Source organism: Dryobates pubescens, chromosome 20 (genome assembly GCF_014839835.1).
Source record: "Dryobates pubescens isolate bDryPub1 chromosome 20, bDryPub1.pri, whole genome shotgun sequence".
Classification (NCBI taxonomy): Eukaryota; Metazoa; Chordata; class Aves; order Piciformes; family Picidae; genus Dryobates; species Dryobates pubescens.
Genome location: NC_071631.1, coordinates 4,478,189 through 4,503,666, shown reverse-complemented (window position 1 = coordinate 4,503,666; position 25,478 = coordinate 4,478,189). Strand labels below are relative to the sequence as shown.

General features: G+C 54.1%; 1 protein-coding gene across 1 annotated transcript; it reads right to left on the bottom strand.

Moving 5' to 3' along the window:
* Positions 1–311: 311 nt before the first annotated feature.
* ZC3H12A (zinc finger CCCH-type containing 12A) lies at positions 312–8,637 on the bottom strand. Its single transcript, XM_009908395.2, has 5 exons — positions 8,105–8,637; positions 5,015–5,154; positions 4,070–4,304; positions 3,035–3,141; positions 312–2,933 (listed from the first exon to the last, which is right to left on the bottom strand). The coding sequence occupies exons 1-5, from the start codon at positions 8,590–8,592 to the stop codon at positions 1,903–1,905; spliced, it is 2,001 nt and encodes a 666-aa protein (XP_009906697.2). The 5' UTR covers positions 8,593–8,637; the 3' UTR covers positions 312–1,902.
* Positions 8,638–25,478: the final 16,841 nt, after the last annotated feature.

The window sequence follows — 25,478 nt, the reverse complement described above, 5'->3', positions numbered from 1 at the left end:
GTCTCTTTGCCGTGGGTTTCCCACAGCTGCCTCCCTTCAGCACAGAAACTAAATGCTGCAGAATGAGAAAGTTCAGTAAAATGTCAGCTCGAGTAGAAAATGGGAACCCTCTGACTGCAAAGAGAAGCTGCAGATATCAGCATTCCACCCAGCACAACAACAGACCACACCAAGTAACACAATGGCTGAGTCAAGAACAGTCCTAATTAAAACCAGCAGCAAGCAGCAAGTTGCTGGACAAGTAACATTAAAAACCTTTCTCTTTTTATTTCCCCTTCCCCCCCTCCCCTCCCCTCCCCCCCTGTCATTTACAAATATGCAAAGTATCAGGTTACTTAAAATTAAGAAGCATTTTGCTTACTAACATGAAACATTACCAAGCTGTAATGTATCCTCATTTACCAGGCATACAGGTTTCTGTGTCCCTGTGGTTTTTCATGGCACATGGTGCCAGTGTGGGGAGGTCACCCCTTGGGCAGAGGGAGGGCAGCGAGAGACCACAGGCTGCCGCCGAGGACGGCTGCAGGGAGCAGCTGGGCTCTGCTCTCCCCTTCCCCATTTGCCACTCGACCTTGGTTTAACCACAAGATGGACTTTAAAAAAATAAACGTTAACAAAAAACCCAAGACAGATACAATGTGTATCAACAAATCAACTGCTTCTGGCCTGCCAGTGCAAGGAACATCGTCTGCATTGTGAGCACGGTGAAATGCCAGGACCAGAACCAATTACTACAGCAACTGGGTTTGCATATTTAAAAACAACTCTGTTACAGTATCTACAGTAAAAACCAAACCAAAGCATCTGACAGAGCAAAAGGGGAACAGTCTTACCAAGAAGCCTTATTCTGCACTTTTGGCTGCTGCTCTAGTTTGACAAAGCCGAGAGGGGACAGGGAAACCTCAGTACAAAGGGAGATAAAGCAACGGCTTCATAGAGGGGAAAAAAATCTGAAGGAATCCCCAGGAACAGCACAGGGCAGCTCCAGAGGTGACCACAGCTGCTTGAGTATTGCTGGCTGAAGACAAAAGGCACAACATTGACAGGTGCTGTCAGTGCTGTACAGTGACAGCTGTGACAGGCCACAAGCAGGGTCAGCATCTGAGCAGCACCCACAGCACGCTCAGCGCTCCTGCTCTGGCAGTGCAGCTTCCTGCAGGCACCAAACTGCTGCCTGCAGCTTTGGAGCAGCCCCAGCCTCTCCTCCTCAGCAGGGACTGCACCCCCAGCTCCTCATTTCTGGGAGCTGAGCAGCTTGCTGAACACTTGTGGTACCAACTGGAGAATGACCTCATCTTGAATAAGCTTAGGTGGGAGGAGTACAAAAAGCATCATTAAAGAAGTGCCCCAGTAAAGCCAAATTAAAGTCACTCAGGTTCGCACCACACTCATAATCCAACATTCTCCACACATCTGCACAGCAGGGTTTAGTGAAGAGGCTTAGCTGAGAGCTAAGGGCCTGACAGTGCATTTGTCCTCACAGGCCCCATGCCACTGCACAGGTAGCACCCCTTCATCTTTCACAAGCCCCCCAAGTCCTCCTTCCAGATGCCTGACAACACTGAGCCTCCTCAAAACAAGCTAATGGGAGGAGTGAGGCCACCTCCAGCTCTGGACAGGAGTTTAGGGGGTGCCTGACTCACCACACAACCCCAAAGGAGAAGTCCTGCTCTGAAGCTGCAGCCTCTCCTCCATCCAGCACCCAGGGTCTCTAGGGTGCTGTCACCTCTCAGAGGGGCACTGTCTAGCCCAGAGCTGGCTGTCAGCACACCCATCTAGCTCCCAGCTGGAGCCTTGTACTTCCAAGCAATAAGGAGGGGCTCTCAAGAGGCACCTATGGCATCCAGAGTGCAGGCACTGGCCTCAGGCTTCACCCATGCAGGGCTGCCCTCAGCATCAGCCTCACACCCCGGGGTTCTGGGACTTGTAGGTGAGGATCTCTGCAGCCAGCCTCTGGGGGTCCAGCAGCCGAGGGAAGCGACTCATGACAGCGTCCACCAGGTGGGGGTGGAAGATGCCGCAGAGCTTGACGTGCACGTTGGCACGCTCCTCCGCGAACTGCTCGGGCGCTGCCCACTGCGAGCCGCAGTCCCCGTAGGCCGGCCCCGGGGCTCTCTGCACCGCTCGGGGGTCGCGGACGCTGCCGGGTCTCGCGGCGGCTGCCGCCAGCTGGTACGGCTCCGACCAGTACTCGCGAGAATGGGGGGCAGGGGCGCTGTACTCGCCGGGCAGGCTGTACTGCCCAGGGTTAGCTGGGTGCACAGGCACTCCATAGCCTGAGAAAGAGTGAGGTGCTCCCGAGTGAGAGATCTCAGGGCTGTACTGCAAGAAGCTAGCACCAGAGGAAGAAGATTTATGGGCAGCATGCTTGTAGGAGACCAGACCGTTTTGCTCTAAGCTGGGAGAATGTGCGTAGAGTGGTCTCTGCCTCCCACAGCTGCAGACTGCTACTGGATCAGCATGGGAATGATCACAGTGACTGGGAGATCTGTAAGGCCACATATCAGACAGTTGGGTCTCCAGGGATCCAATGCCTGAGTCAAGATGCTCCTGCGAGATGTAAGACAGAGAGTCCATATGAGGTTGCTGGTACCTCTCGGAGGACCTGTGGCTCCCACTGTTAGGAGGGACGCTTCCTGACATGCAGCCACCTTTGACCTGAAGCAGGACATCACTGGGCTTTGCTTTGTGGGTCAAGCTTTTCCTCTCTGCAGAGACCTTCTGCAAAGAGCTTTTATTGCTCTCTGTGGGCATGGAGCACAAGAGCTCTGCCTGGGAACCTCGTTTGCCCTTTTTCTCCTCCTTGGCACTGGTACTTCTAGTTGGAGACAGCCTTGCATTGGCTCGGAGTTCATCAGCCAAGGAGCGCTGGGGCTGATTGATCCTTTCAGGGTGGTAGAATTTACACTTAATTCCATAAGTGCATTTCTTCCCTGCAAGGCAAGGCAGAGCATGGGATGAGCATGGAATGAGCAGCTGTACTAAATGTGAACTTCACTTCAGAGACACCTCAGCCCCCATGTTTAGGTCTTACCATAAGGGCACTGCTGTTTCTTGTGTTCTGGCACCACAGGTTTCTTTCTCAGGAAGTTATCCAGGCTGGGGCCATGACGCCCCAAGGGATCATCTGGAGGCATAAACCTGAAGAAAAAGGAATCTCAAATCAGCAGCAGTTCACTTTCTTGGGTCAGGGCTTAATTTCTTCTCAAAGTCATCCTTTCCATTGAAGATTTAGAGCTAGCCAAGCCCTAAAAAGCTTTCCCTTTTCTCTGCAGAGAAGCCTCCTGTCACCTGCCAACAACCAGCAGGAAGTGTTTCACTTCAGGCACAGGAGAGATTTTTGTGCTCTGTGGCTGACTTGCTGCTGGGCCTGCTAATGATCTTCCAGTAAGAAAAATCAAGCCCTGGAGCCCTTCACGGAACTCCACTAAAGCAGAGTTCCTAGCTCAAACGATGCACAGCTATTGAGATCATCTTTTGTACCTCACCACAGCTGGGCAGCTCTTCCTACCATGCTTCCTTCTCCAAAAAAAGTCTCTGCAGGGCTTTTTTTGTTCTATCAGCAATTTGCTCTTTTCATTGATCACTAAACCAAGACAGCATAGAATCACTGAATGGCTGGAAGGAACGTTAAAGATCATCTAGTTCCAACCAGAGACACCTTCCACTAGGCACAGACTGATCAAGGCCTCATCCAGCCTGGCCTTGAACACCTCCAGGGAGGGGTCAGGCACAATCTCCCTGGACAACCTGCTCCAGTGTCTCACCAGCCTCACTGTAAATTTTCTTAATCTCCAGTCTCAAATCCCTCCTCTTCCATCTTAAATCCATTCCCCCTTATCCTATCACTACAAACCCTTGTCAGAAGTCCCTCCCCAGCTCTCCTGGAGCCCCCCTTCAGGTAAGTGGGAAAGCTACAATCAGGTGTCCCCAGAGCCTTCTCTTCTCCAGACCGAACAGCCCCAACTCTACTCAGTATATGCTCCTCTGTTTCAGCTTTGCTGCTCTCATGACTGGTTGAGCAGCACGCCCAGGGATGCCCTGCAAACAGGGGAAGATGGGCACATACTTGTCATTGACAAAGGAGTACATCAGCAGCCGCTCCTCAATGAACTTCTTCCACTCGGGCCGCTCGTTCTGCAGGTCCCGGTAGGTATCGTTGGACACCACGATGCCGTCGGACTCGTGTGCCAGCTTCACAATGAACCTATCGTCGTAGCAGACCACACGCTTGCCCCCAACCCTCCTGGAAGGAGTGAAGACCAGGATTTTCTTCTTCTCCAGGTCACGGAGAATGTACTGATCTAGAACAAAGGCAGCCGTGAGCAGGCGCCGCCCCGAAGGCGCAGAGCAAGCAACGCGAAAGCGATGCCCAAATTCGGTCATTTCACCTCGGCAGCCCAGCCTGGGCTCTCATCTCATGCTTTACACCATCCACTAAGCTGGCAGAGGGGGATTCCCAGCCCTGCTGAGAACACTCAGGGCACACCAGAGGCTGCTGAGATACGGCCAGCCCCATCCACAGATTCCTGCACACACAGAGAGCAATTTCCACTCCAGCCTGGCAGGCTGGTACCTGGCAGTGCCACACCACATGTGTAGATGTCTTGGAAATCTCATCTGTCTGCAAGTTCAGAGCAAACCCCCCTCAATTTGAATCATCCTGACTAAACTCAAGCTTTAGCTTTTAGCATGTGGAAATCCTGTACAGTCTGCAGTGTCAGATGTGTTACAGGCAGATGGAGAGCACAAAGATGTGTCCTGAGAGGAAGGTAGGCAGCAGAGCAATGTTGCATTCTTTGTTCTCTCAATTATTTCCAGCTGATCCAGGCAAGAACTTGCTCAGGGCAGAAGTTAATGACTAATTCTTGCTGGTCAGCTCAGCTTACTGGATCTCCTCCTGCTCAGCTCTCCCATTCAGCAGTTAATTACTAACTAGCCAGAACTTTGCAAGTCCATTAAATGACAAAGCAGTGAGCTTGAAAAGCTACTTTTGGTTTTCATATTTCCACACCTGTTATTAGCACATCTGGTCGTGGCTGCTCCTTCCTCCAAGATGGCACAAAGACTGTGATATCCTTGTGTCCCCTGTCCCAAAACCACTGCACAGCCAGAAGGATCCCTCGGCAGGAGAAGACCTCTTTGTTGCCATGGCTGCATCAAAGGAGAAAATGGAGATGTCAATGCCCAGGCTATGCACTGAGCAAACAGATCCAGGAATTCAGACAGCCCTTAGTGAGGAAGAGTAGAGAAGCACAAACAGTGTGCGTTGATCATCTTGTGGCAGTGACAGTACTAAGACCTTCATAGAATCACTGCTTTTAGCACCCCACTATTCTAGGAAATACCCCAATCCTCACTGGGAGCACTGCTGCAGCTGCTCTGGAACAGAGCCTTTGGCTCTGGCCACCAGAGCTTTATTTTTAGCCCTGGGTACAACACGATCTTGAACACCCTTTGTCCTACTCTGCCAGCTAACAGCAGTGGCTAACCTCTGCCAGTGCGAACTGCAGCCTCGCTCAGTGTTTTGCTTGGGAAGTTAAGGAAACCAAAGCATTTTGTGCACTCAAGAACATCAGCACTGAGGAAAGATTCTGCTTCATTCTGTCATGGCCCCCAAAGTCAGCTACAAAGGCACTGTTAGCAGGAAAGAGCAACATCTCCTAACAGCTCTGGGGTGAATTTGGCAGCTTGAGAACAAAGTTTGCCATCAGCATCAGCACTGCTTCACTATTCCTGAGCTCATATCAATAAGTTTTGATAACTTCTCTGAGGAAACCACCACTCCTGTTTTATGAGTGCCAGTATTGACAGTGTAATCAGCATTTCTGTTGGTAATGGCTCTGGCAAGCTTTCAGCACCTCTGTAGCAGAGCCCAGTGTCCTCCTGGGCTTCAGCTGCCTGTGCCTCAGGATGATACTCCAGCAGCATGCACTCTGCTGAACTTAACTGGTCTCAAGTCAGGAAGACTTCGCCCACCTGGGCACTACCCTTGCCCCAAGTCTTATTCTCCCTACCTCCACCTGGATGACATTCCAGCTCCCAACACCACTTTGCAAGCTGGTGAACTTCCCTAGAACTCATTCCTGCAGAGCCGATATCCCAGCAGAAGCAGTGCTAGGAAGTGCTGCTGCTGTGGCACCATGAGAAAAACTTTTGTTTCTCCTGTTCTCACTCTTCCCTGAAATCAGCAAGAGAAGTGTCACACCAGAATACTTCCTCTTAAAAGATCTGCAGAGACACCTAAGATATCTTCATTAAGAATCCCAGATTAATGATCAGAAGATGCTCTAAACGTTTTCTCCAGAGTCAGACTGGTTCCGCTGCAGATAACCAACCAGGTTACTACCACCCTTTAGAGATAAACATGAAAAGCAGAGATTCTCTTTGAGCCCCTGCTACCAATCTCAGCTCTACAGAAAGCAGCTAATTGGGCTGATCTGATTTGGCAGCAGCCAAGGAAAAATTCCCTTAGAAGGAAGTAGAAGCTAATTTCCACTCTGATTTGCATATGTTTGTCAAGAGCTGCTCGGGGAGGCCGCTGTACACACGGCAAATGAATCAGCAGGGAACATCTCCCCATCAATACAGGAAGTTTCAGAACGGAATTCCCCTTCTAGCAAATTGCTCAAAGAAAGGCAGGCTGCTTTTCTCATGCCGAGCTGTCCCGTGGCAGCGTCGCCACCGCCGGGCTGCCCTGACTCACTGCTGCTGGGATCTCGCCTCTGCTCTTTGGGATCACTTTCAAAAGGGCAGGCAAGAGGCTCCTCTGTCAAAACAATCAATTTGTTTCTAAGCATGAGCACTTATCCAAGGTCAATGCTGCTGTGAGAGTTACACTTATCAGCTCAGGTCTCACAAGGAGCTCCTTTCCTCAAGCACACAGCAGGACACAGGCCACATCCTCCCCACCCAGCAGACCCCCCCAAGGACTCGCAGGCTCTGTTGCTCAGTCACACTGCAGACTGTGCCCTGTCTTTTCTCAGTCCAGTTCTCAGAGCTGTCAACCTCAGCTTAGAGAAAGCCACACCTGTCACCAAACCTTCTCTGGGCACTTTCACCTTGGACTGAATCCATAGCAAGGTGAGCAGCAGCTCCACATGCACCCAGGGTTAGCTTTTATTGGTGTCTGTAATCACAAACACACTACAAGTCCGATTAAGCTAAAACACAGGGAAGGAGGCTTGTTCTGAGCTGCAACCACAGCACCATGAGAAACCTGAGGCACGAAATTAATAAAGCTCAGGCCCCATGATGAAGTGGGGAGAGCAGCACCAGGGATCAAGGTGAGGGCAGGCAACACTTGCCAGCCTGGGGAGCAAAAGCCAAGGCGAAAGCAGGGACATCAAGCCAGTAACACCTACCCTAGAAATTCTGGACGCTCCAGAGATTTGGGCTCCGGTGCTTCCAAGCCACTGCTTTGACTCACGTGGCCCTGCAGGTGGCCTCTGGCTTCAGGGCCTGTGCCACCAGCACCAGAACACCCAGGACGCTGAGGGTGAGTCACAGCCCTACCAGGGTGACACCACACTGGAGTGCCCTTTCCACACCTTATCCATTCTCTACACCACACAGAAATTCAACCAAAATGCCAGAGTGACAACCCGCAGCCTGGTCTCCAAGGCAGGAGACAGCTCCATGTTACAAAGCCTTCTCTAATTAACCCTGTCATTATTTATTGAGCAACTTCCTGCTACAAAACTCCCATAAAGACATTAGGTAAGAGAACAATGTATCTTCAGTTATCCTCCTCCTCAGCTACAAAATAGAAGGAAATGTCTTTACTCCCCAGGAAGCACATCTGCTCTCGTTGGAGCCTTGTGGCCACTGGCAGAGATCATGGGAAGGAGAGGCTGTCAAGGCAGCCTGTACCTGCAAACATGATGCTCACCCTCACCAGTGAGGTGTCCTGAATCATGCCAGCTGCTACCAGCACATCCAATGGGAACTGTCTACAGTCAGAAAACCCCCCGAGTGTCATTCCCCAAGCTCTTGGCACCCCTCATAGCTGGAGGTCACATAAACCCACGGCGTTACCAGGCCACGACAGCAGGCAGAGACAACCCTGCAGAGCCTGCTCTGCCCACCCAGGCACCCCACACACCTCATGGCCACGTTGCTGCCGTCGATCACGATGGGCTTCAGGTTCTCGCTCTCGGCCTCCTCGAGGCCCGGGGCGGGCGCGGGGCTCTTGTTGCCGGCTCCACCCCGCGGGACCAGCGGCGCCTCCGGGGCCTCCGCCGGGGCTTCGCTGTTGTCCCGCTCGGCCGGGCCGTGCTTCACCAGCTCCCCCAGCACAGTGTTGGTGTCGGCGTTCAGGCCCAGCTTCTGCAGCACGACGTGGATCTCCTCCGAGGAGTAGCCCAGCTTGCGGAAGAAGTCCACCTTCAGCTGCATCTCGGCGCTGTCGCAGGGCTCCCGCCCGGGGCTCCCCAGCTCCTCGGCCGGCTCCGCACCGGGCAGCCCGCTGGGGCCGCGGCTCTCGCACGGCTCCTTGCCGCTCATCCTCTCTGCCGGCCGGGACGCCGGAGGCCTGGCGCCCAGGAACGTCTCAGGCCAGCCCGGGACGGGGCAAAGGCTGCCTGCGCTCATGGCTCCCCACGGGGCACTCCCGGCCTCCGCTCACGCCCCGGACCTGCAGGACGAGAACGGCCGTGAGCGGTGGCCCCGGACCCCCCCCCCCACGCTCCGGCCCGGCCTCCGCGGGGCCCCGCTGGGCCAGGCCGCGGCCACCGCGTGTCGTGTCGTGCCCTGCCCGCGGGGCCGCCCCGAGCCCTGCCGCAACACGCCGCCCCATGGCCGCCCCCAGCTCTTACCGGGCTGCCCCCGACAGGCCGCCGCTGTGTCTCCATGGGGCCGGAGCGCGCGGGGCGGCGGCCGCCGCTTTATACCGGGGCCCGGGCAGCGCCAACGCGGAAGGGCAGAGCTGGCGGGGGCGGAGCGGCAGCCGCTTCCCGGCCCGCCCCGGCCCGCCCCGGCGGGAGGCCTCGCCTGGGGCTGTGCTGCCCGGCGGCGGCTGCGGGCGTTTGGGGAACCGGCCCTCGGATCGCTGCCTTCCCCGGGCGGATGCCGGCAGGGCCCTGCTGCGAAGGCGCAGCCGGCTGCGGTGCACCCCGCGGCGTGCTGCGCCCCGGGGGATTTGTCCCGGACGGCGCTCGTGGGGCAAACGCCGCCGGCTGCTGCCCGGACGGCTCCGGGGGGGCTCAAGTCCTGGCCCCTTCTTTCTTCCTGCTACCGTCAGAGGTGGATGTCAAATGGTGGCAGCCCCAGAGCTCCAGAATGTGTGCTCGGTGCTTCTCGAGAGCCAGGGCATCTCCGGACCCGCCTGTAGGGTGATACCACCCTGCTGCCCATTGCCATGACAAAGAGCAGGTTTTGGTCCCAGCAGAACGTGGCCCCAGCCCTGGCACAGGCAGTTGGAAAGCTGAGGAGACCCAGGAGCCGAGCCTGGAAACGGAGGGAAAGGGAACAGAGGGCAGGGGACGTGGGTTGGGCCGAGTGCAGGGACGATCCTGCAAGCTCTGAGGAGTTGCTGGGAATATCTTGTTGCTGTTTAAGCTGAGGCCGAGCTGCGGGTAGCTTTAGGCAGAGGGCATGCCCGTGAGCTTGAGACTCATCGGCCAATGTGCTCTGTTTCGGTGCTCTGGATAAGCTGTGCTTCCAGCAGCTGGTGCTTGGCCCTAGCACACGGTGAGACTGAGGGCACCTGATGCTGGGACAGGCAGAGCGTGGTCGGGGGTGCTGGCAGCGTCTCCTGCCGTGGTGACCCCTCTTGCATTGGCAGTTCCAGCCAGAGGGTGCCCAGGCGGGCTGTGTGCCAGGCGTGAGCTGTGCGGGGGTTGGATCTGACACACGCCTCTTGCACCACTTGGGTCCTTATGTCAGGCAGGTGGCTGTGATTCAGCCAGCAGGGACTTATCAGCTGGGCTGGAGAGGAGATAAGAGCTGGCAGGAAGCATCTGTCAGCCACCAGTGCCTGTCCCCTGGCTGCTCGCTGAAGCCACCCTTGCAGGCTCTCCAGAACTGCAGGAATTGAACATTTCACAATGCGCAGAAATTCAACGTCTCTGACTTAACGATTAATCATTCCTAAACAATTTAATGAAGGTAGCTGCAAATTTGCTTCCCTGAGGCCATGTACCGGAGCCCAACTTTAGAGCAAGGGAACTCTCCCAGTTACAGGAATACATTTGCATTCATCTTCCTTGTGGTTACCCTGAAACAATCATTTTTTTCTTGTCTCTGGCCATGTCTGAAACCGCACTGTGTACTCAACAGCAACACACACACAGAGGCTAGATTCAGATCAGAGATAATATCCTTACTCAGTGTTTAAGTAGGTGCTTTCCCAACTCTTCTTTCCCTTGGAATCTACTCCAGTCAGCATGAATTTAGCATTGTTTGTGTTCTTTTGCTTCCAGGCTAAAGTCTGTTGCACCAAAAAGTATGGCCACGGATGTGCTTTGGATAGGAAGTACCCCAAGTGAGAGCTGCAAAGCTGGAGATTCTGATTTATGTACTGGAGGTTCTGATTTATGCACTGGAGATCCTGATTTATGCAGGGCAGCCACAGCAGTGGTGTGCTGCCTCTTTTGATTTGATAAACACAGAAACCAGGACGGAGAGAGGAGCTTTTGGCTTCTCTGTCCTAGAAGTGAAAAAGTGTCCCATGCTGGCCATGCTCCAAGGCTCCCAGGGCTTACTTCTGATTGATTTTTTTGGGGTTTTATTTTCTTTTTCACAGTTACAAACTGAAGAGAAAGTGCTTGGGTGGCTTGAGGGCAGCACAGCAGGCACTGAGTATTCCCTGCTGAGGAACTTGTGAGAGCCAGTGGCAGGCAGGTGAGGCCAGATGCTGGAGCACAGGATGTGCCAGGCTGGGTATCAAGAGCAGCCTACAGTCCCTGGTGCTGCTGAAGGACTCTGAATCAGGAGTTCTAGTAGGCAAAAAAGGGACCAAGCCATCTGGGGGCAGCAGTGGTGCGGGGGTACCTGTGATGGCAGGAGCCCTGTCCTGGCCTCGACTCCTCCCAGTCCTCCATCTGCTTCCACTTCTCTGCTTACTCATCAGCAGCTTTCCCCCCAGTCTGGTTCCTTGCTCGTGAATGTGTCTCGTAAAATCCTGACATCACATTTTTCTAGGGATTTTTCTAGGGATTACCACTCCCATGTCCCAGATTTGGAGGGAACAGCTCGTCCTCGAGCAGAGCCTTTCATCTCCCACTTGCACATTCAGGTGGTATCCAGGGAGCTGAGGAGCTGCTGGCGGGGCAGGAGCTGAGCTCGTGCCACGTCCCTGGGGTGAGATGCCAACACACCTCCAGCCTCAGCCAGGAGCCCTGTCAGTGCCATGGCCCTGGCCCTGACTCGTCTTCCCACCAACACCCAAGGCAGCAAACTCACTTTAAAAAATGAGCTAATTACACCTCATTTAGAAATGCCTGTTTGGGACCACTTACCTTAATGAAGGACAATTTAAATGGCCTTATTTGGTAGCAAATTAAACTGAATTAAGCTCACTTTAATTCTGAATGAGAGTTCTATGCAGAATTTTAATGCTCTCTAATCCACTTTAGGTTTAGTTGCTTTAATTTAACTTTCTTTGAGTCCCATGTAGACAAGCCCTGAGGAGGGGCAGGTCCCTGCTGCAGCTTCTGGGAGGGGACAGGGCTGGGGCTGCCTTGGCATCTGTGTGTTCCCAACAGCTTTGGCATCCTAAATCCTCTGTTCAGCTGCAGAGTGACCTCGTGGCTCCTCTCACTGCGCTTACCAGCGTGTGCTCCAAGGTGATAGGAACACCTCCAGGTAGGTGAACTGAATCCTCCCATCACCTGCCATGCAGGGATTCAAGAGCCTGGCTGAGCTGCATCTGCATTTGCTTTTGCAGCTAGCAGGATAATTTATTAGACAGTGCTCATCACATCCAGGAATTAAAGGAAAAAACAAGGGATGATTTATGGCCTTTCTTTGAAAGAGGGTCACCATGCCTCGTGAGGAAAGCCAAGCAATGAAGCTGGAAGCAAAGCTTAGCAACATCCCTTTATAGCTGTTTGCTTTTATTGCCACAACCACTCACATTTATGGAGACACTGACTGAGAGACCATCTGCTGCCCTTGCTTGCCTCAATAAAGATGTCTCTGATGGCAGCATCATAGCTGGTTGCCAGAGTGAGAAGCCATCAGCTGATGCATCGCTCCAGTTTGGAAGTGTGCCCAGCGGAGGCATCAGCGGGAAGGTGCCTCCCCTCTTGCACACTGGGCAGGAGCTTCTGGCCTCCTGACCCTGGTATTACCTCCCTTGGTGACTCAAGAAGTGTAAAGGCAGCTCAGGTACTCTCAGACAAAAGGAAAATGTGGCCAGGGAGAACTAGAGGAGATGCTGAACAAGGACCTGCAGAACTTACTGACTCCTCTTTTGTGTGCCTACAGTATTTGTCACATTGCTGGGGGTCTTCCCAGTGCCACCTCCACCCACCTGTATGGGATTCATTTGCAGCTTCAAATAGGTGAGGCTTTTTCCCCAGGAATATTCTCCTTTGAGCTTATTCCCTGGCTTTTAAGGAAATCCTCATAAACACTCAGCAGAGTGACTGACTCCCTGTGTAGCCCAAGGGCTCCTTGCCGAGCAGATGTGTTTTGGAGGCAGTGCTTGCTCTGGAGGAGAGCACACACTCCTGAGGGACCATGCCAGAGTCATTTATTTGGCTGTCACCATGTCTGCCTGCGTGCCTGAGTACACACGGCCTTAGGTACTACTCGGAGTAAGCAGCCTTGATCTCTACCTTTGGTCCTAGTGAGTGATGGCATTAAGCTGCAGGAGGGCATGCTCATCCCCTCAGTGACAGATGGATGGGGCACACCCTCGCTGCTTTCTTCTCTTGTGTTTCAGTCAAGGCAAGGAGCCATCCTTTCAAGGTCTCTCAGGCTGTAAATCTGTTACTGCTGAAGGCTGAAGCAACAGAGTCAGCAAAGTGTCACCACCATAGCCCAGGCTGCCCCAGTGCTGTGCCAGTGTGTGAGCTCTCCGCTAGCCAGCCCGGGATGGTGACCCTGTGAGGGGCTATGGAATGAATCCTCCTTGTGGGCTGCACTCTGGGGCTGTGCTGCTTGGTGTGCACCTCCTGAGGTCTTCCATGCATGGTAAAACTGCTCACCAGCAAGGCACTGGCAAACCACAGCTAGTGCCAGGCAGCTGCCAACAAACCTGCTACCAACCATCCTGGCATCAAGAAAAGGGCTTGGCTAGGCCTGGCTCCCCTACATCCCTGTGCCAGAGCCAGGGAGGATTGATCTCCCTGCCCCTGCCCAGGATGCTTCAGTGACTCAATACCTGGCTGATGTTCAACCCAAGTACCCAGAGCATCTGCACTTAGATGCCTTTCCTCTCCTCTCCTCTCCTCTCCTCTCCTCTCCTCTCCTCTCCTCTCCCTCTCCTCTCCCTCTCCTCTCCCTCTCCTCTCCCTCTCCTCTCCCTCTCCTCTCCCTCTCCTCTCCCTCTCCTCTCCCTCTCCTCTCCCTCTCCTCTCCCTCTCCTCTCCCTCTCCTCTCCCTCTCCTCTCCCTCTCCTCTCCCTCTCCTCTCCCTCTCCTCTCCCTCTCCTCTCCCTCTCCTCTCCCTCTCCTCTCCCTCTCCTCTCCCTCTCCTCTCTCTCTCGCTGATGGGGAAAACCGAGCGGTTACGCAAGCGTCGGTGACAGCAGCGATTTACCGTCGGGCTGAGCCCTTCCAGGCACAGCCCCGCTGCCGGAAAATGTCAGCTTTCCCCTTCTCCAGCAACATCCCTGCTCAGCCCGAGTGCTGCAGCGTCGGAAGCTGTGGATTTGCTGTGCTCTGACGTGCCTGGGAGCCTTCACTACTTCAGAGCTAGGAGGATAATAGAAGTTGAACAAACATTTCATGGTATTAACATAAGATGTTTAAATAGAGAGTCACAGAATATCTTATCCCACCCTGAGCAATGTGAAGAGCAGAGGATTTATGCCTATTGCTGAGCAAATACCTCCCGAGAAGCATCTGGCAAGCAGCATTTGCTCCAAGCAACTGAGAGCAGAGCACGACTGAGACAAGCCAGTGGCAGGCAGCAGGGCTGGGACCTCCCCTGCTCTTTTTCCTAATAAGAATGGTGAAATATTCCAGGAGCAGACCTCACCTGATTGCAGGAGATGCAGAGCTCACTGTGCCAACGCTGTAAGCATGTGTGGCTACAACTGCAAAGCCCCAGCGCCAGGAGAGTGGGCTGGGGATGTCCCTTGCTCCACAGGGAGAGGGGAGGTGGGTTTGCTCTGACCCTGTGTCCAGCACATGGTGGGGCAGGGGACAAAGCCTTCCAAACCACCCAGGGTTGAGAACTCTGTGGGTCCTGAGGGTCAGTCCCAGTGCCTAGCCCCAGGGCAGCATGCCCATCACACTCAGTGGCATTGTGCCCCAGCTCAGCAGGCAGGCTGGCAGCGAGCTGGGTCGGCAAGGCTGGCACTGCAGCCAGGTGCTGAGCTGGGGCAGTGGCTCGGAGCTGCTCCTCATCTGTAGGCACATCTCTGGGATGTGTGGAGGCAGGCAGCAAATCCCAGAGGTGTCAAACGCTTCCTGAGCAAAGGACACTGGCGTCTGCTCTCTGGGCTGGTGTCACGTTTCCAGCTCTGACGGCAGGAACTCCTCCCCGAGTCACAGGGATGTGCTCTCTCCTGGCAGGCCTAGGTGCCTGTGGCAGGAGGGAGCATCAGGAGGGCAGTTGGCCAGCCCAACCTGGACCCTCAGCTCCCTGACTGAGGACACTGGTGCCAGTAGCATCCTCTCAACCCACACTGGTGGTGCCACTGTGCAAAGGGAGTTACAGGGAGGAAGGCTGCTCATCCTGGAATAACTTCCTGATGTTCCCAGGCTGGAGTGTCTGCCCTGGGCACCCAGGAGGGAAGTGCACCTTCAGTCCTGCTCTTGTAAGCCCTGATAAATCTGAGAGCAGAAGGGGTTAACCTTTGACAGCAGCTTTGGGAACTCTTGTGCTAAGGGCACTCAGGACCCTTTGGATGCAGGCTGGGTCTCCCCAGGAGTCCCACTAAAGGTTTGTGGAACAGAGGGGTCCTGGCTGTCCCAGGCTCCTTGCTGGGCACACATTGCTGGTCAGGAAACTCATTTCCAAGACGGGATCAGTGGGCACCCTGGGCACAGTGGGGCTGTGGCACTGCCTGCCTGCCTGTGCAATGTGGGGCAGCCCTGGCTGCCCAGAGCCCTCCCACAGGACAGACGGATGTGTGTCATGGGGCAGAAGGACAGACAGACTGCACTGCTCTGCCCGCACAGCTCCTGTGATGTCAGTGGTAGCAGGGGCTGCCCTGGCTGCTGTCCTGCTCTGCTTCAGGCTGCGTCAGCAGGCAGGGTCCTGGGGGTGCTTCCCTACCTGCTGGGGCTGAGCACCGGGAAGGTGCTCACTGGCAGCACCAGGGAGTGGTGGCACAGCTCGTTGCCAAGGGTTGGCCCAGGGCCATGCACGCAGACAGAGCTGTCTGGTGGGGAGCAAAGCTCTGTGCCTCACACGCAGCGTTGTGCAATGCTCCCACTGCAGATGTGCTACTGAAGCAGTCTCTCCTCTGCTTACACCGTGGGAGCAGCTCTGTCCCCATGAGGCAAGACCCAGGGCTGGGAATTCCCCAGCATGAACAGTACGATGTTGATGTGAAGCTGGAGCTGTGCTGGGCTCTGGCTGCTCCTGGGGGGATGCAGATTCCTGCAGCATCCAGGCCACAGGGACCTCCAGCACAGTACTGTGCTCAGGGTGGCTTCAGCCCCTTGCCACCTCCTGCCCCAGTCATAGAATCATAGTGTCAACCAGGCTGGAAAAGACCTCAGAGATCAACAAGTCCAACGTATTACCTAGTACCTAACACCTCCTGACAACTAAACCATGGCTCCAAGTGCAACATCCAAGCCTTTATTGAACACCTCCAGGGATGATGACTCCACCACCTCCTTGGGCAGCACATTCCAATGGCCAATTACTCTTTCTGGGAACAACTTTCTCCTCACCTCCAGCCTAAACTTCCCCTGGTGCAGCTTGAGTCTGTGTCCTCTTGTTCTGGTGCTGGTTGCCTGGGAGAAGAGACCAACCCCCACCTGGCTACAACCTCCCTTCAGGTAGCTGTAGAGGGCAATAAGGTCTGCCCTGAGCCTCCTCTTCTCCATGCTAAGCAACCCCAGCTCCCTCAGCCTCTCCTCACAGGGCTGTGCTCCAGACCTCTCCCCAGCCTCATTGTCCTTCTCTGGACATGTTCAAGTGTCTCAATGTCCTTCTTAAATTGAGGAGCCCAGAACTGGACACAGGACTCAAGGTGTGGCCTAACCAGTGCTGAGCCCAGGGCCAGAATGACTTCCCTGCTCTGCTCAGCATTGCTGCTGCTGTGCCACATGGGGAGAGCACAGCCAGGCCCCAGCTCGTCTTTCCACTTTTACACAACAGGCTACAAAAGGTGATGCATTTGTTGCAAAACAGCATCTGGAGCAGAAAGACTCCAAGAAACACAATATTGAGGAGCAGCATGTGGGAGCTGAGGGCTCTTTGTCAGCCTTCACCCCTGTCCTTGCAGCCCACACGCCTGATTCACATCTGGTGGCGAGGAAAGAGAAGAGGGAAGAGAAATGATTGCACTGCCAGCTCTGCTCTTTGGGACAAACTGTCCCTTTCCTAATAACTAGTTGTGGGCTTTTTTGTTGGTGTTGTTCCCCTCCCCCCCCCCCCATTTTTCCACCTAGAGAACAGAAGAAGGTTTTACAACTTAGCCCAAACTGTGATCGATTGTCCCCAGCTCTGTGGAATGAGCACTTGGGATGAAGTCACACAGAATGCATTGGGTTGCAAGGGACCCTCAAAGGTCATCTTGATACAGAGCAGGTCAGTGAGAGGCTGCTGCCTGGTCAGTGCCATCTTCTGACGGCCTCATTGCCTTCCCGAGCTTGCCTGCCCACTCTTATCTGCAGATATGGAAATATTCCCTTGGCTTTAGGAACATAAATTCTTTGTTCAAGAAATCACCAAATTCAGTTGCTTGGAGCAGAAAATAAACCTGGGGTGCCTCTGCCAAGTCCCTTTTGCTGTCCTGTTGGTTTGCAAACCTGCCAGCATCGCACATCCTTTGCCTCTGTCCTTGCCTGGGCAGTGTTTCGGTGGAGGGTTGGTTCCCAGCAGTTAGCTGCCTCTTGCTAGAAACTGTCTGCTCATGGAAACAGGAGATTTGCCCTCGGCCCCTTGAGGTTTGCTCTAGCAGTGACTCTGCTGCTGAAAGGAGGGAGAAAGGGGGAAGAATCTGCGATCCAGCGCTGGGATTCGTGCTGCCAGGCTCCCACCTAGAGGAGCGAGCTGGGTGCTGCAGGGCCGGGGGCGCTGCAATCCTTGGGGTGCTGCAGTCCTTGGGTGCTGCAGTCTGGGGGTGCTGCAGTCTGATGGGAAGAGTTCTGAGCTCTGCCTAGCACGAAGCTGTGCAATCACTAATCCATTTAACACGACCATAAAAATCCATGCTAATAACCTGTTGCAGCTTGAGGCATTTGGACAATTCTCTGTCTTTCTGTAATTCTTTGTAATCATAATTAAATGACCTTTAAAATGGCAGTGGGTGGAAAAAATTCTGTAAAGCTGAGGAGCAGTTCAGCCACTGCTAAAGAATATTGAAAATCAAGAAGAAGAAGAAGAAACCCCAAACCCCTCACTTTGATGCTAAAGGATGAGGAAAAAGAAAGGGAAAAACCCATAATAATGAGGCAATCAAGTGTGAAGGTGGAAGTTTGTTCTTTGCTGGCACTGATTTACAGACCCTCTTGGGCAGAATCATAGAATTGTTAGGGTTGGAAGGGACCTCAAGGATCATCTAGTTCCAACCCTCCTGCCATGGGCAGGGACATGGGAGCCCTGAAAACCCCAGAGATCAGTGCCTGGGGACTTCAGCTGGCCTCAGCCCTTTCTCCGTGCCCCACAGTCAGAGTATCTGTGCCAGAGCAAGGGGCAGCAAAGCAGGCAATGGCACAGTAATGGGGAGCTTTGCCCTGCCCTCCCCTGCAGCTGGCAGAGGGTGGCTGGGCTGGGACTGCTGAGGGCTGAGGTCCTGCTGAGGGTCCTTCCTGAGAAGCTGTTTCCATCACCTGTGTGTGCTCCCAGACCAGGCTTGGCAAACCAGGGCTGGAAAGTGCTGGTCCCTCTGCCCCACACCCACTAGGCAGGCAGCAAATACCCCCTCTGCCCTTCTCCCTTTGGGCACTGATTTCCCCCTGCCTGTGCAGCACCATAGCAGCTTTGGGACTGACCTGAGGCCACGGTGATGATTTCATGCTGCTGGCCATCAGCAGGGCTCAGTGACTGACCTCGCACCCAGCAGAAGGCTCCAGTCCCCTTTGGGCAGTGCTCCTGCTTGCTTGGAGGGGACAGCGCTGCCAGGGACACGACTGGGGGGCACCTAGGACTGGAGACACCCAGAGCTGGAGGTACCTACGACCTGCTGGGTGCTCTGCAGCAGGTTCTGGAGCAGAGCAGTGGATGGGTGCTGGAGGCCTGGCAGAGCCTGTGGCATCCAGGGAGAGGAGCCAGCGCAGCGCTGCCAGCCGCCAGCCTCCTCGCCGGTATCGCCGCTTTGCAGCCTTGCGTTGGATTTGATCCCCCCACAATACATGGGATTTATCTCTCTCACTTTCATGTGCTTTTAAGGAAACACCACTTTTTTTTTCTTTTTTTTTTTAATTTTTTTTTTTTATCTCCTTTCTGCTGCTTTTTTATCACCACAAAGAGTTTTTAATGGAATGAGAAGGCGCCTGTGTCTGCGGGCTGGAGCGGCGTGGGTGATTTCAATATAAAACAAACAAGGCAGCTCTCAAAATTCAAACTCTGTGTGTGTGTGAGTGTGTGTGTGGCATTTTCTTCTTGAGCAGAATCCCCAAAGATGGGCAAAACCAATTAACAGGAGGTTGAGACTCAGCACTCGGCAAAATTAACCAACGGGACTCTGTGAAAGGAATGAGCGGTGCAAAAGGAGCAGGAGAAAGGGATGGGGAGGAGGCAGAGGCAGCAAGAGGAGGCAGAGGCAGAGGCAGAGGCAGAGGCAGCGAGAGGAGGCAGAGGCAGAGGCAGCAAGAGGAGGCAGAGGCAGCAAGAGGAGGCGGAGGCAGAGGCAGCAAGAGGAGGCAGAGGCAGAGGCAGCAAGAGGAGGCAGAGGCAGAGGCAGCAAGAGGAGGCAGAGGCAGAGGCAGCAAGAGGAGGCAGAGGCAGCAAGAGGAGGCAGAGGCAGCAAGAGGAGGCAGAGGCAGCAAGAGGAGGCAGAGGCAGCAAGAGGAGGCAGAGGCAGAGGCAGAGGCAGCAAGAGGAGGCAGAGGCAGGAAGGTTGCTCTCCAACGTTCACCACCTCTTAAAACCAGAAATGCAAACAAACCTGCACTTTACCTCACCTTCCTTGCAGATCAGGTGGGAAGACTGGGGAATGGCAAAGATAATGTCTGGGAAATGGCAGCTTCAAGAGGAGAGCTGGGAGAGCCCCGAGTCAGGGCTCAGATGCTCTGAGTATTGGGAGAGGTTGGCTCCCAGAATGTGCCTGCCTCAGGCTGGTAGCTCACACAGGGTGCAGGGATCCTGTTAGACCTTTCAGGAGGGTTCTGCTTCCTGACTCTGATTTCTCTCTGCTTCCAAATCCCCTCCCACCAAACCCCAAAGCAAACAAACCAGCCAAACAACCAAACAAAAAAAACCCAAACCCAAACAAACCAACTCCACAGAAAACCCAACCCAAAACAAAAACAAAATCAGTTCCAGCCAAAGTTAAGAGGGAGACAAAAATGGAAACAAAGGTGGAGAGGAGGAAGGTGGCTGAGCAGGAGCAGATGGGCAGCAATGCTGCCACCAACCCCAGGCACTGCCCAGGCAGCTGCCCCGCTCCTGCTTGGGCTGTGATTAGTGTTGGGTTTGTTCCACCCCAGGGAGCTCCAGATGAGCCATCTTAAAAGAGAGGAAGAGCTGGAATTAGGGCTAATCACTTACCAACCTGGGGCTGTGCCTGCAGAGTTCAAGATTTACAGTCCCTGGGAGCATGTCTGAGTTGGACTCTGATTGCTGCAATCACTGCAAAGCAGGGATGGGGCTTATTTGCCTGTTTTGCACATAATTGATGGGGTGAAGTGCAGAATTCTTTGAGAGGCAAAGTGTCTGGGTGTATTTCACCTGGCATCCAGCCCTGCTGGGCCAGAGCAGGGCTCTGTGTCCTGTCTTGTAGCATCACACCAAGAGTGGGTGGAGGGTTTATCTCTGTGTTGGAGCTCCAGAGATCACAGCAGGAGAGGGTCCCTCAGCCTGGAGAATAAAATACGGAGTGGGATCATTTACTGGGCCTCCAGGTCTGCTCTCCACAGAGCACTTGAGGGAGGGGGCAAGAGGATCTTGTTAAGAAAGGGCAGCAGCAGCCCAGCCCCAGGCAGAAGCTTGCTCCTTGCAAGCAGCAGCTCTCAGCTGCCAGCAGAGGTGATTCTTGGGAGGGAGAACTCAGGAAGGGATGTGCTGAGCAGCTGTGTGGTGAACCCACAGCAGTCTGGCAGCCTGAGGTCATGAGCACAGTTACGTGGGAGCCAGAGCTAATGGAGCATCATTTCAGCCCAAAGCTCTTTATGACTGACAGTCTGCTGGTGCCAGCTGAAAGTGGGCAGCCCCAGGCCTGGGTTTGGAAGGGCACAGCAGCTCCCAGCCGGCCTGCCCCCTGGTCAGTCTGGCAGGACAAATCTCTGGCAGAGCTGTGGGCAGCCAGGAATCACCCAGGGGGGCTGGCAGCTACCAGTCCAACCTGGCCCCAGGAGCACCTGGAGAGTGGCACAAGGCTCCTAGGCATCCAGGACACGGGCATGGGGCAGGAACCCTCCTGTGTCTGGGAAATGAAACTTTTGAGTGAAAGGAGAGCAGGAAGCAAGGAAAGGGAGGAGCAAGCTGCCAAGACAGGTGATCCATCTCGGGAGCATCTGCGTCAAGATGATTCATGGCTTCCAATTTACTCCCAGCTGAAATCTAAACTCAATCAGCCCAGCTCCTTCCCTGCCCCAAGCCCTGGGACCTGGAGGAGCATCCCACCTCTCTCCCAGCTCCTGACTCCAGTGATTGTCCTATGTAACTAGAGCCAAACTCCTTGTTAGCTGAGAGGCAAAGGGAGGAGAGGAGGTGCCCTGGCAGAGGAGAGGGCATGGGAAAGGGCATGGTGAGAATGGACTTCTTTCACTGTGCTCTTTAGCTGCTTTTCTGCAGCAGTTCCCCTCAGGTGAGAACAGCCTAGGAACATCATCAGTATCAGTTCCCACCTGAAAGGAGAAATTTATCTAAAGTCTCAATTGGCTCTTCAAGCTACTGTGGCCTTTCTGCCAGCCCTGAGCTGTGCCTGCACCACCTCTGCCAACCCTCAGTGCCAGTCCCCGGTGCCACAGGGAGGTTTGATCCACAGCACAGGAGCAGCTGGGTGTGCTGAGAGCATCCCTCTGCAGGAGGCTGGATGGCAAACCATGAAGTGCCCCAGTCCCACCTTCAGTGGGAGCAGCCTGGTGGGGTTCTTTTTCCTTTGTAATCACTTTGAAGGCAATTTAAATTTCAAGTTCTTGGTTTGAATCTCATGCTGAGTGTCAGGGAATTTCAACACAAGGGAAGGGAAGGACTCCAGGGCACCATCTCACCCCTTTCCCTACCCTAGGCCCTGTCCACTACAGCCCTGATAGAGGTTTTTAAGGCAGTTCCTAAAAGAATCCATGAAGGAATTTCTTTTTGACTGCTCTTGAGCAGCCCCTGTGGCTCAGCATCCTGCAGGCAGTTGCTGGAGCTCTGCCTCCAAAGTGTCCTAAAAAGGTTCCCCAGAAGATCTCCTCTCCAGACAGGCTGGCCTTTCTGTACTCCAGCCATGTTTAATTTGCTGGGTATTTCATGCTGTTGTGTTTGGGAGCTCTTCTAACTCCTCAAAAGTGAGAAGGCAAACTTTAAACTCTATTATCTTGGGCTGTTCTGCATCTGCTACCTTGTGGCTGCAGTCCCAGCCCTGGAGGCACCATATGGCTGGCATTGGTTCTGGAGCAGCAGCACACACACAGAGCAGCAGGGCTGAGGGAAAGGCTCTGGAATTAAAATTCACCTTGTTGCTAACTGCAGACTAAATGAGTTAGCCTGAGGGATCAGGTATCTCGTGGTGGTGGTTATTTCTCATCTGAAGGAGCCCTGAAGTGTCTCTGTGTTGTGTCTGATTGGAAGCACAGGGCTCACGTCCACTCCAAGTGCAGCACAAAGCTTCCTCCTGTTGCTAATGAGAGCTGCACAAATCTGAGAGTGGTAAAACAGCCCCTAAATAGTGCTTAAATTTTTCATGAGATGGGAAATAAGACTATCCCTGAAGGGAGCTGCTCCTGTTAAGTACCAGCATGGTGGAAATCAGCTGTTCCTGGAGCACCCCTGCAGTTAGAGCTGTCTGGGTGAGCTGCCCAGCATCCTCCAGCAGAACCTGCCTCAGCCTGGTAGAAGGAGGTTGCATACAGGGGCCTCCTAGACCCCCACTCTGAGTCCAGGACTGTGCAGGGCAGAATGAACCTTGGCCAGACCCTGTCTTTGGGCACAGGACCTGGGGGTCCCCATTTACTCTCTGCTGCAGGTGAGGACATGCCCCATCTGAGGAGCAGCCACCCCTCTGCTGCTGGAGCTGTGCCATGGTAAGGTCTGGCCCCAAATGCCCCCAAGCACCACTCAGGAGCGGTGTGGAAGGGGCAGGAAGAGTCATGTTCTGCCCCAGTGAACACAAACAGCCACATGCCCACAGGTCTATTGTTGCAGAATGGCTTGCAAAGACATGGTTCTATGGAACAATGGTTTGAACAGAGTATGTAGGCCAGACTCCATCTTGTTATTTACTGCTCACAGTAAGCTAGTGTGTTGATGCAGCCAGGCCACCATGGCCTTGTAGCTGTGCTTGCAGCTGCCTGCAAAGGATAACAGGATACCAAAGCAAGGTCACTGCGCCCTTACAGGCGATAACAAGTAAAGAAGAATGTAAAACAGAATTCTTGTGATTATCTCATCAGGATGGGAAAGCAGGATGTTTAACTGCAGAAGGTGGGGCTGGCAGCTAGGCTACTGTATATAAGAAGTGTCTGATGCTCAATAAAGTTGGATTTCGTGGATCATATTGATCGTTGGCGACCCCTTCTTGCGACAGTCTGTGACCCATGAACCACAATAGCTGTGCCCAAATTCCTGTGTCCTGTGGGTGCTGATCAGGAAGGCAGTGCAGAGGAGGAGGAGGAAGAGATGCTTTGGTGATGAAAGGCAGGAAGGTCTCCAGCCCCTGTTCTGTGGTGGGTACAGACAGGTAGGTTTCCATCATGCTGGGGTGAAGCCCACAGCCCAGCCCTCTCTTGCTGGAGGTGAGTGCCCAGCCCAGCCTGCCCACAGTGCTTCTGCTGTGCAGGGCACACAGTGCTCAGTGCTGAGCATTCAAAGGCTTCCTGTGCCCATGCCCCCCCGGATGGCACCCACATCCCAGCCATCCCCCTCTTCGTGCCCTCCCCTAGCCAGGCTCTGTCAGGATAGGACAGGACAGGACTGGGATCTCAGCTCTGGTTTCCTCCTCTCTGTATTACCCTCTGCATGGAGGTTCTCTCCGTGACCTGGCGCCGGCTTTGATCTCCAAATATTGATGTAAATATTGCATGCTCCTGCCTCAGCCTGCAGGAGCCCAGATGTTCCATTGATTAGATCTCAACACCGAGTTCAGCAGCTCTGAAAAGCACATGAAATAATAAACCTGTTCCAGTGTGAAGTTTCTCTGCTCAGGATCAAACTGGGGGTTAATTCACTCCTCCTGACAGCTATTGCAGGAAGCAGAGCAGTTAAGGCAACTAATTGCGGGGCGGATTCTGCATGAGCTGCAGTCGGCAGGTCACATCCAATTAATATTCAAATCAGTCTGACACAGAGAGGCCTGATAATGCTCCTGCAGCCTGTGAGAAGGATTGAAACATCTCACAGGGGGAGCTAGGAAGGCTTGAGGCCTGAAGCAGGGAAGCTGAGAGCATAGCTGAATGCAGCATCCCTTCACAGCCCGCCAGAACACAGCAGCACAGAAGCACTTTGGTTGGGAAAGACCTCTGAGGTCATCCAGCCCAACCATCAACCCAATGCCACCATGGCCATTAAACCACATCCCAGAGTGCCATGTCTATGTGGCTTTTAACACCTCCAGGGTTGGTGAGTCACCACCCCCCTGGGCAGCCTGACCACTCTGCCAGTGAAAAAGTCCAACCTAAACCTCCCCTGGTGCAGCTTGAGGCTGTTTCCTCTGGCCCTATCACTGCAGCCCATTCCAAAGTTTGAGAACCCTTTCAGTGAAGAACTATCAGAAAAGAACACATTCCTGGCAGTCATCTCCAGTTCCTGTGGGGCTCTTCCCAGCCCCTGTCCCACCCTGCAGCCTCGAGGTCCCTGGAGCATGGAGCACTTGGGGACTGGGGTGCCCAGGAAGGCAGCAGCCATTTGCTGCTCTGCCACTTCTGAGGAGCAAGGAAGTGTCTTCATTTGACTCCAGACGTTGGCAGCTCGGACCCTGCCTGGCTCTGCTGCCTTGCCCATGATTAGTATGATTAGAGAAGGGAAATGCCACCTCCCAGCTGGCAGCAGGGGCAGCAGTGTGGCTCTGCTGGACATGGGCAGCAGCTTGCAGGAGCCTGACCTCACAGGGTGTTTATAGCTCCCTGTGACTGTGTTTGGAGAGAGCAGGATGAGGAACAGCATGCCTAATTACAGTAACAGTCTAATTAAATCATGTCTTACTGGTCATGCTGGCTTTTCTAATTACCAGGGAGAGCTGGCAAGGTGCCCAGATGGGCAGCAGGCAGGGCTGACCTCTGGGGTGCCCTGGCTCAAGCAATGGGGTGGGTGAACTTCCTGAGCTGCTCTGTTTGCCCTGTGCTCAGTGCTGAGTTTGGGCTCTCTGGGGCAGTGCTGATGGCTTCCATGTGCGAGCCCTGAGCAGCTGCAGCCCTTGGCAGCACCCAGGGCGCATTGGTTGGGTTGAGCAGCACAGGAACTGAGAGAGGGATGAGAGGAACTGCTGAAGGTGCTCTTCTGGCTGAAGAATGAGGGTCAAAGGGGCTGTGATGATGCCAGGGTGTCTCCACAGCATCTCCCGAGGTCTAGGGCTGCACAAGGCTGGACCAGGGCAGCACTGGGGGACCCTGGCACAGCCCTTGGCATTCGTGGCCAGCTGGGATCCCTGAGGGGAAAGCTGAGTAAGGCTGAGCCCAAGTTTTCCTCGAGTTCCTCGTGCTGTTGTTTAGATAAGTTTAAATGAGCTGTGATTAAGCTAATTTCAAGCTAATTAACTCAGAAATATATCCTCCACTTTTTAACATTCTAAGTGGCTGTTCATTAGGAGTGAGCAAACTGGCGAGGGCTGCGTCACTGCAGCACGAGGAGCTAAATGCAGAACCAGCAGCAGAGTCCTTACT

Excerpts from the sequence above, each read along its gene's own strand:
- ZC3H12A (XM_009908395.2), bottom strand. The coding sequence starts at position 8,592 with ATGAGCGCAGGCAGCCTTTGCCCCGTCCCGGGCTGGCCTGAGACGTTC. Across the intron at positions 3,142-4,069 it reads TACTCCTTTGTCAATGACAA|GTTTATGCCTCCAGATGATC; the intron begins GTATGTGCCCAT and ends CTTTTTCTTCAG. Across the intron at positions 2,934-3,034 it reads GAAACAGCAGTGCCCTTATG|GGAAGAAATGCACTTATGGA; the intron begins GTAAGACCTAAA and ends CTTGCCTTGCAG.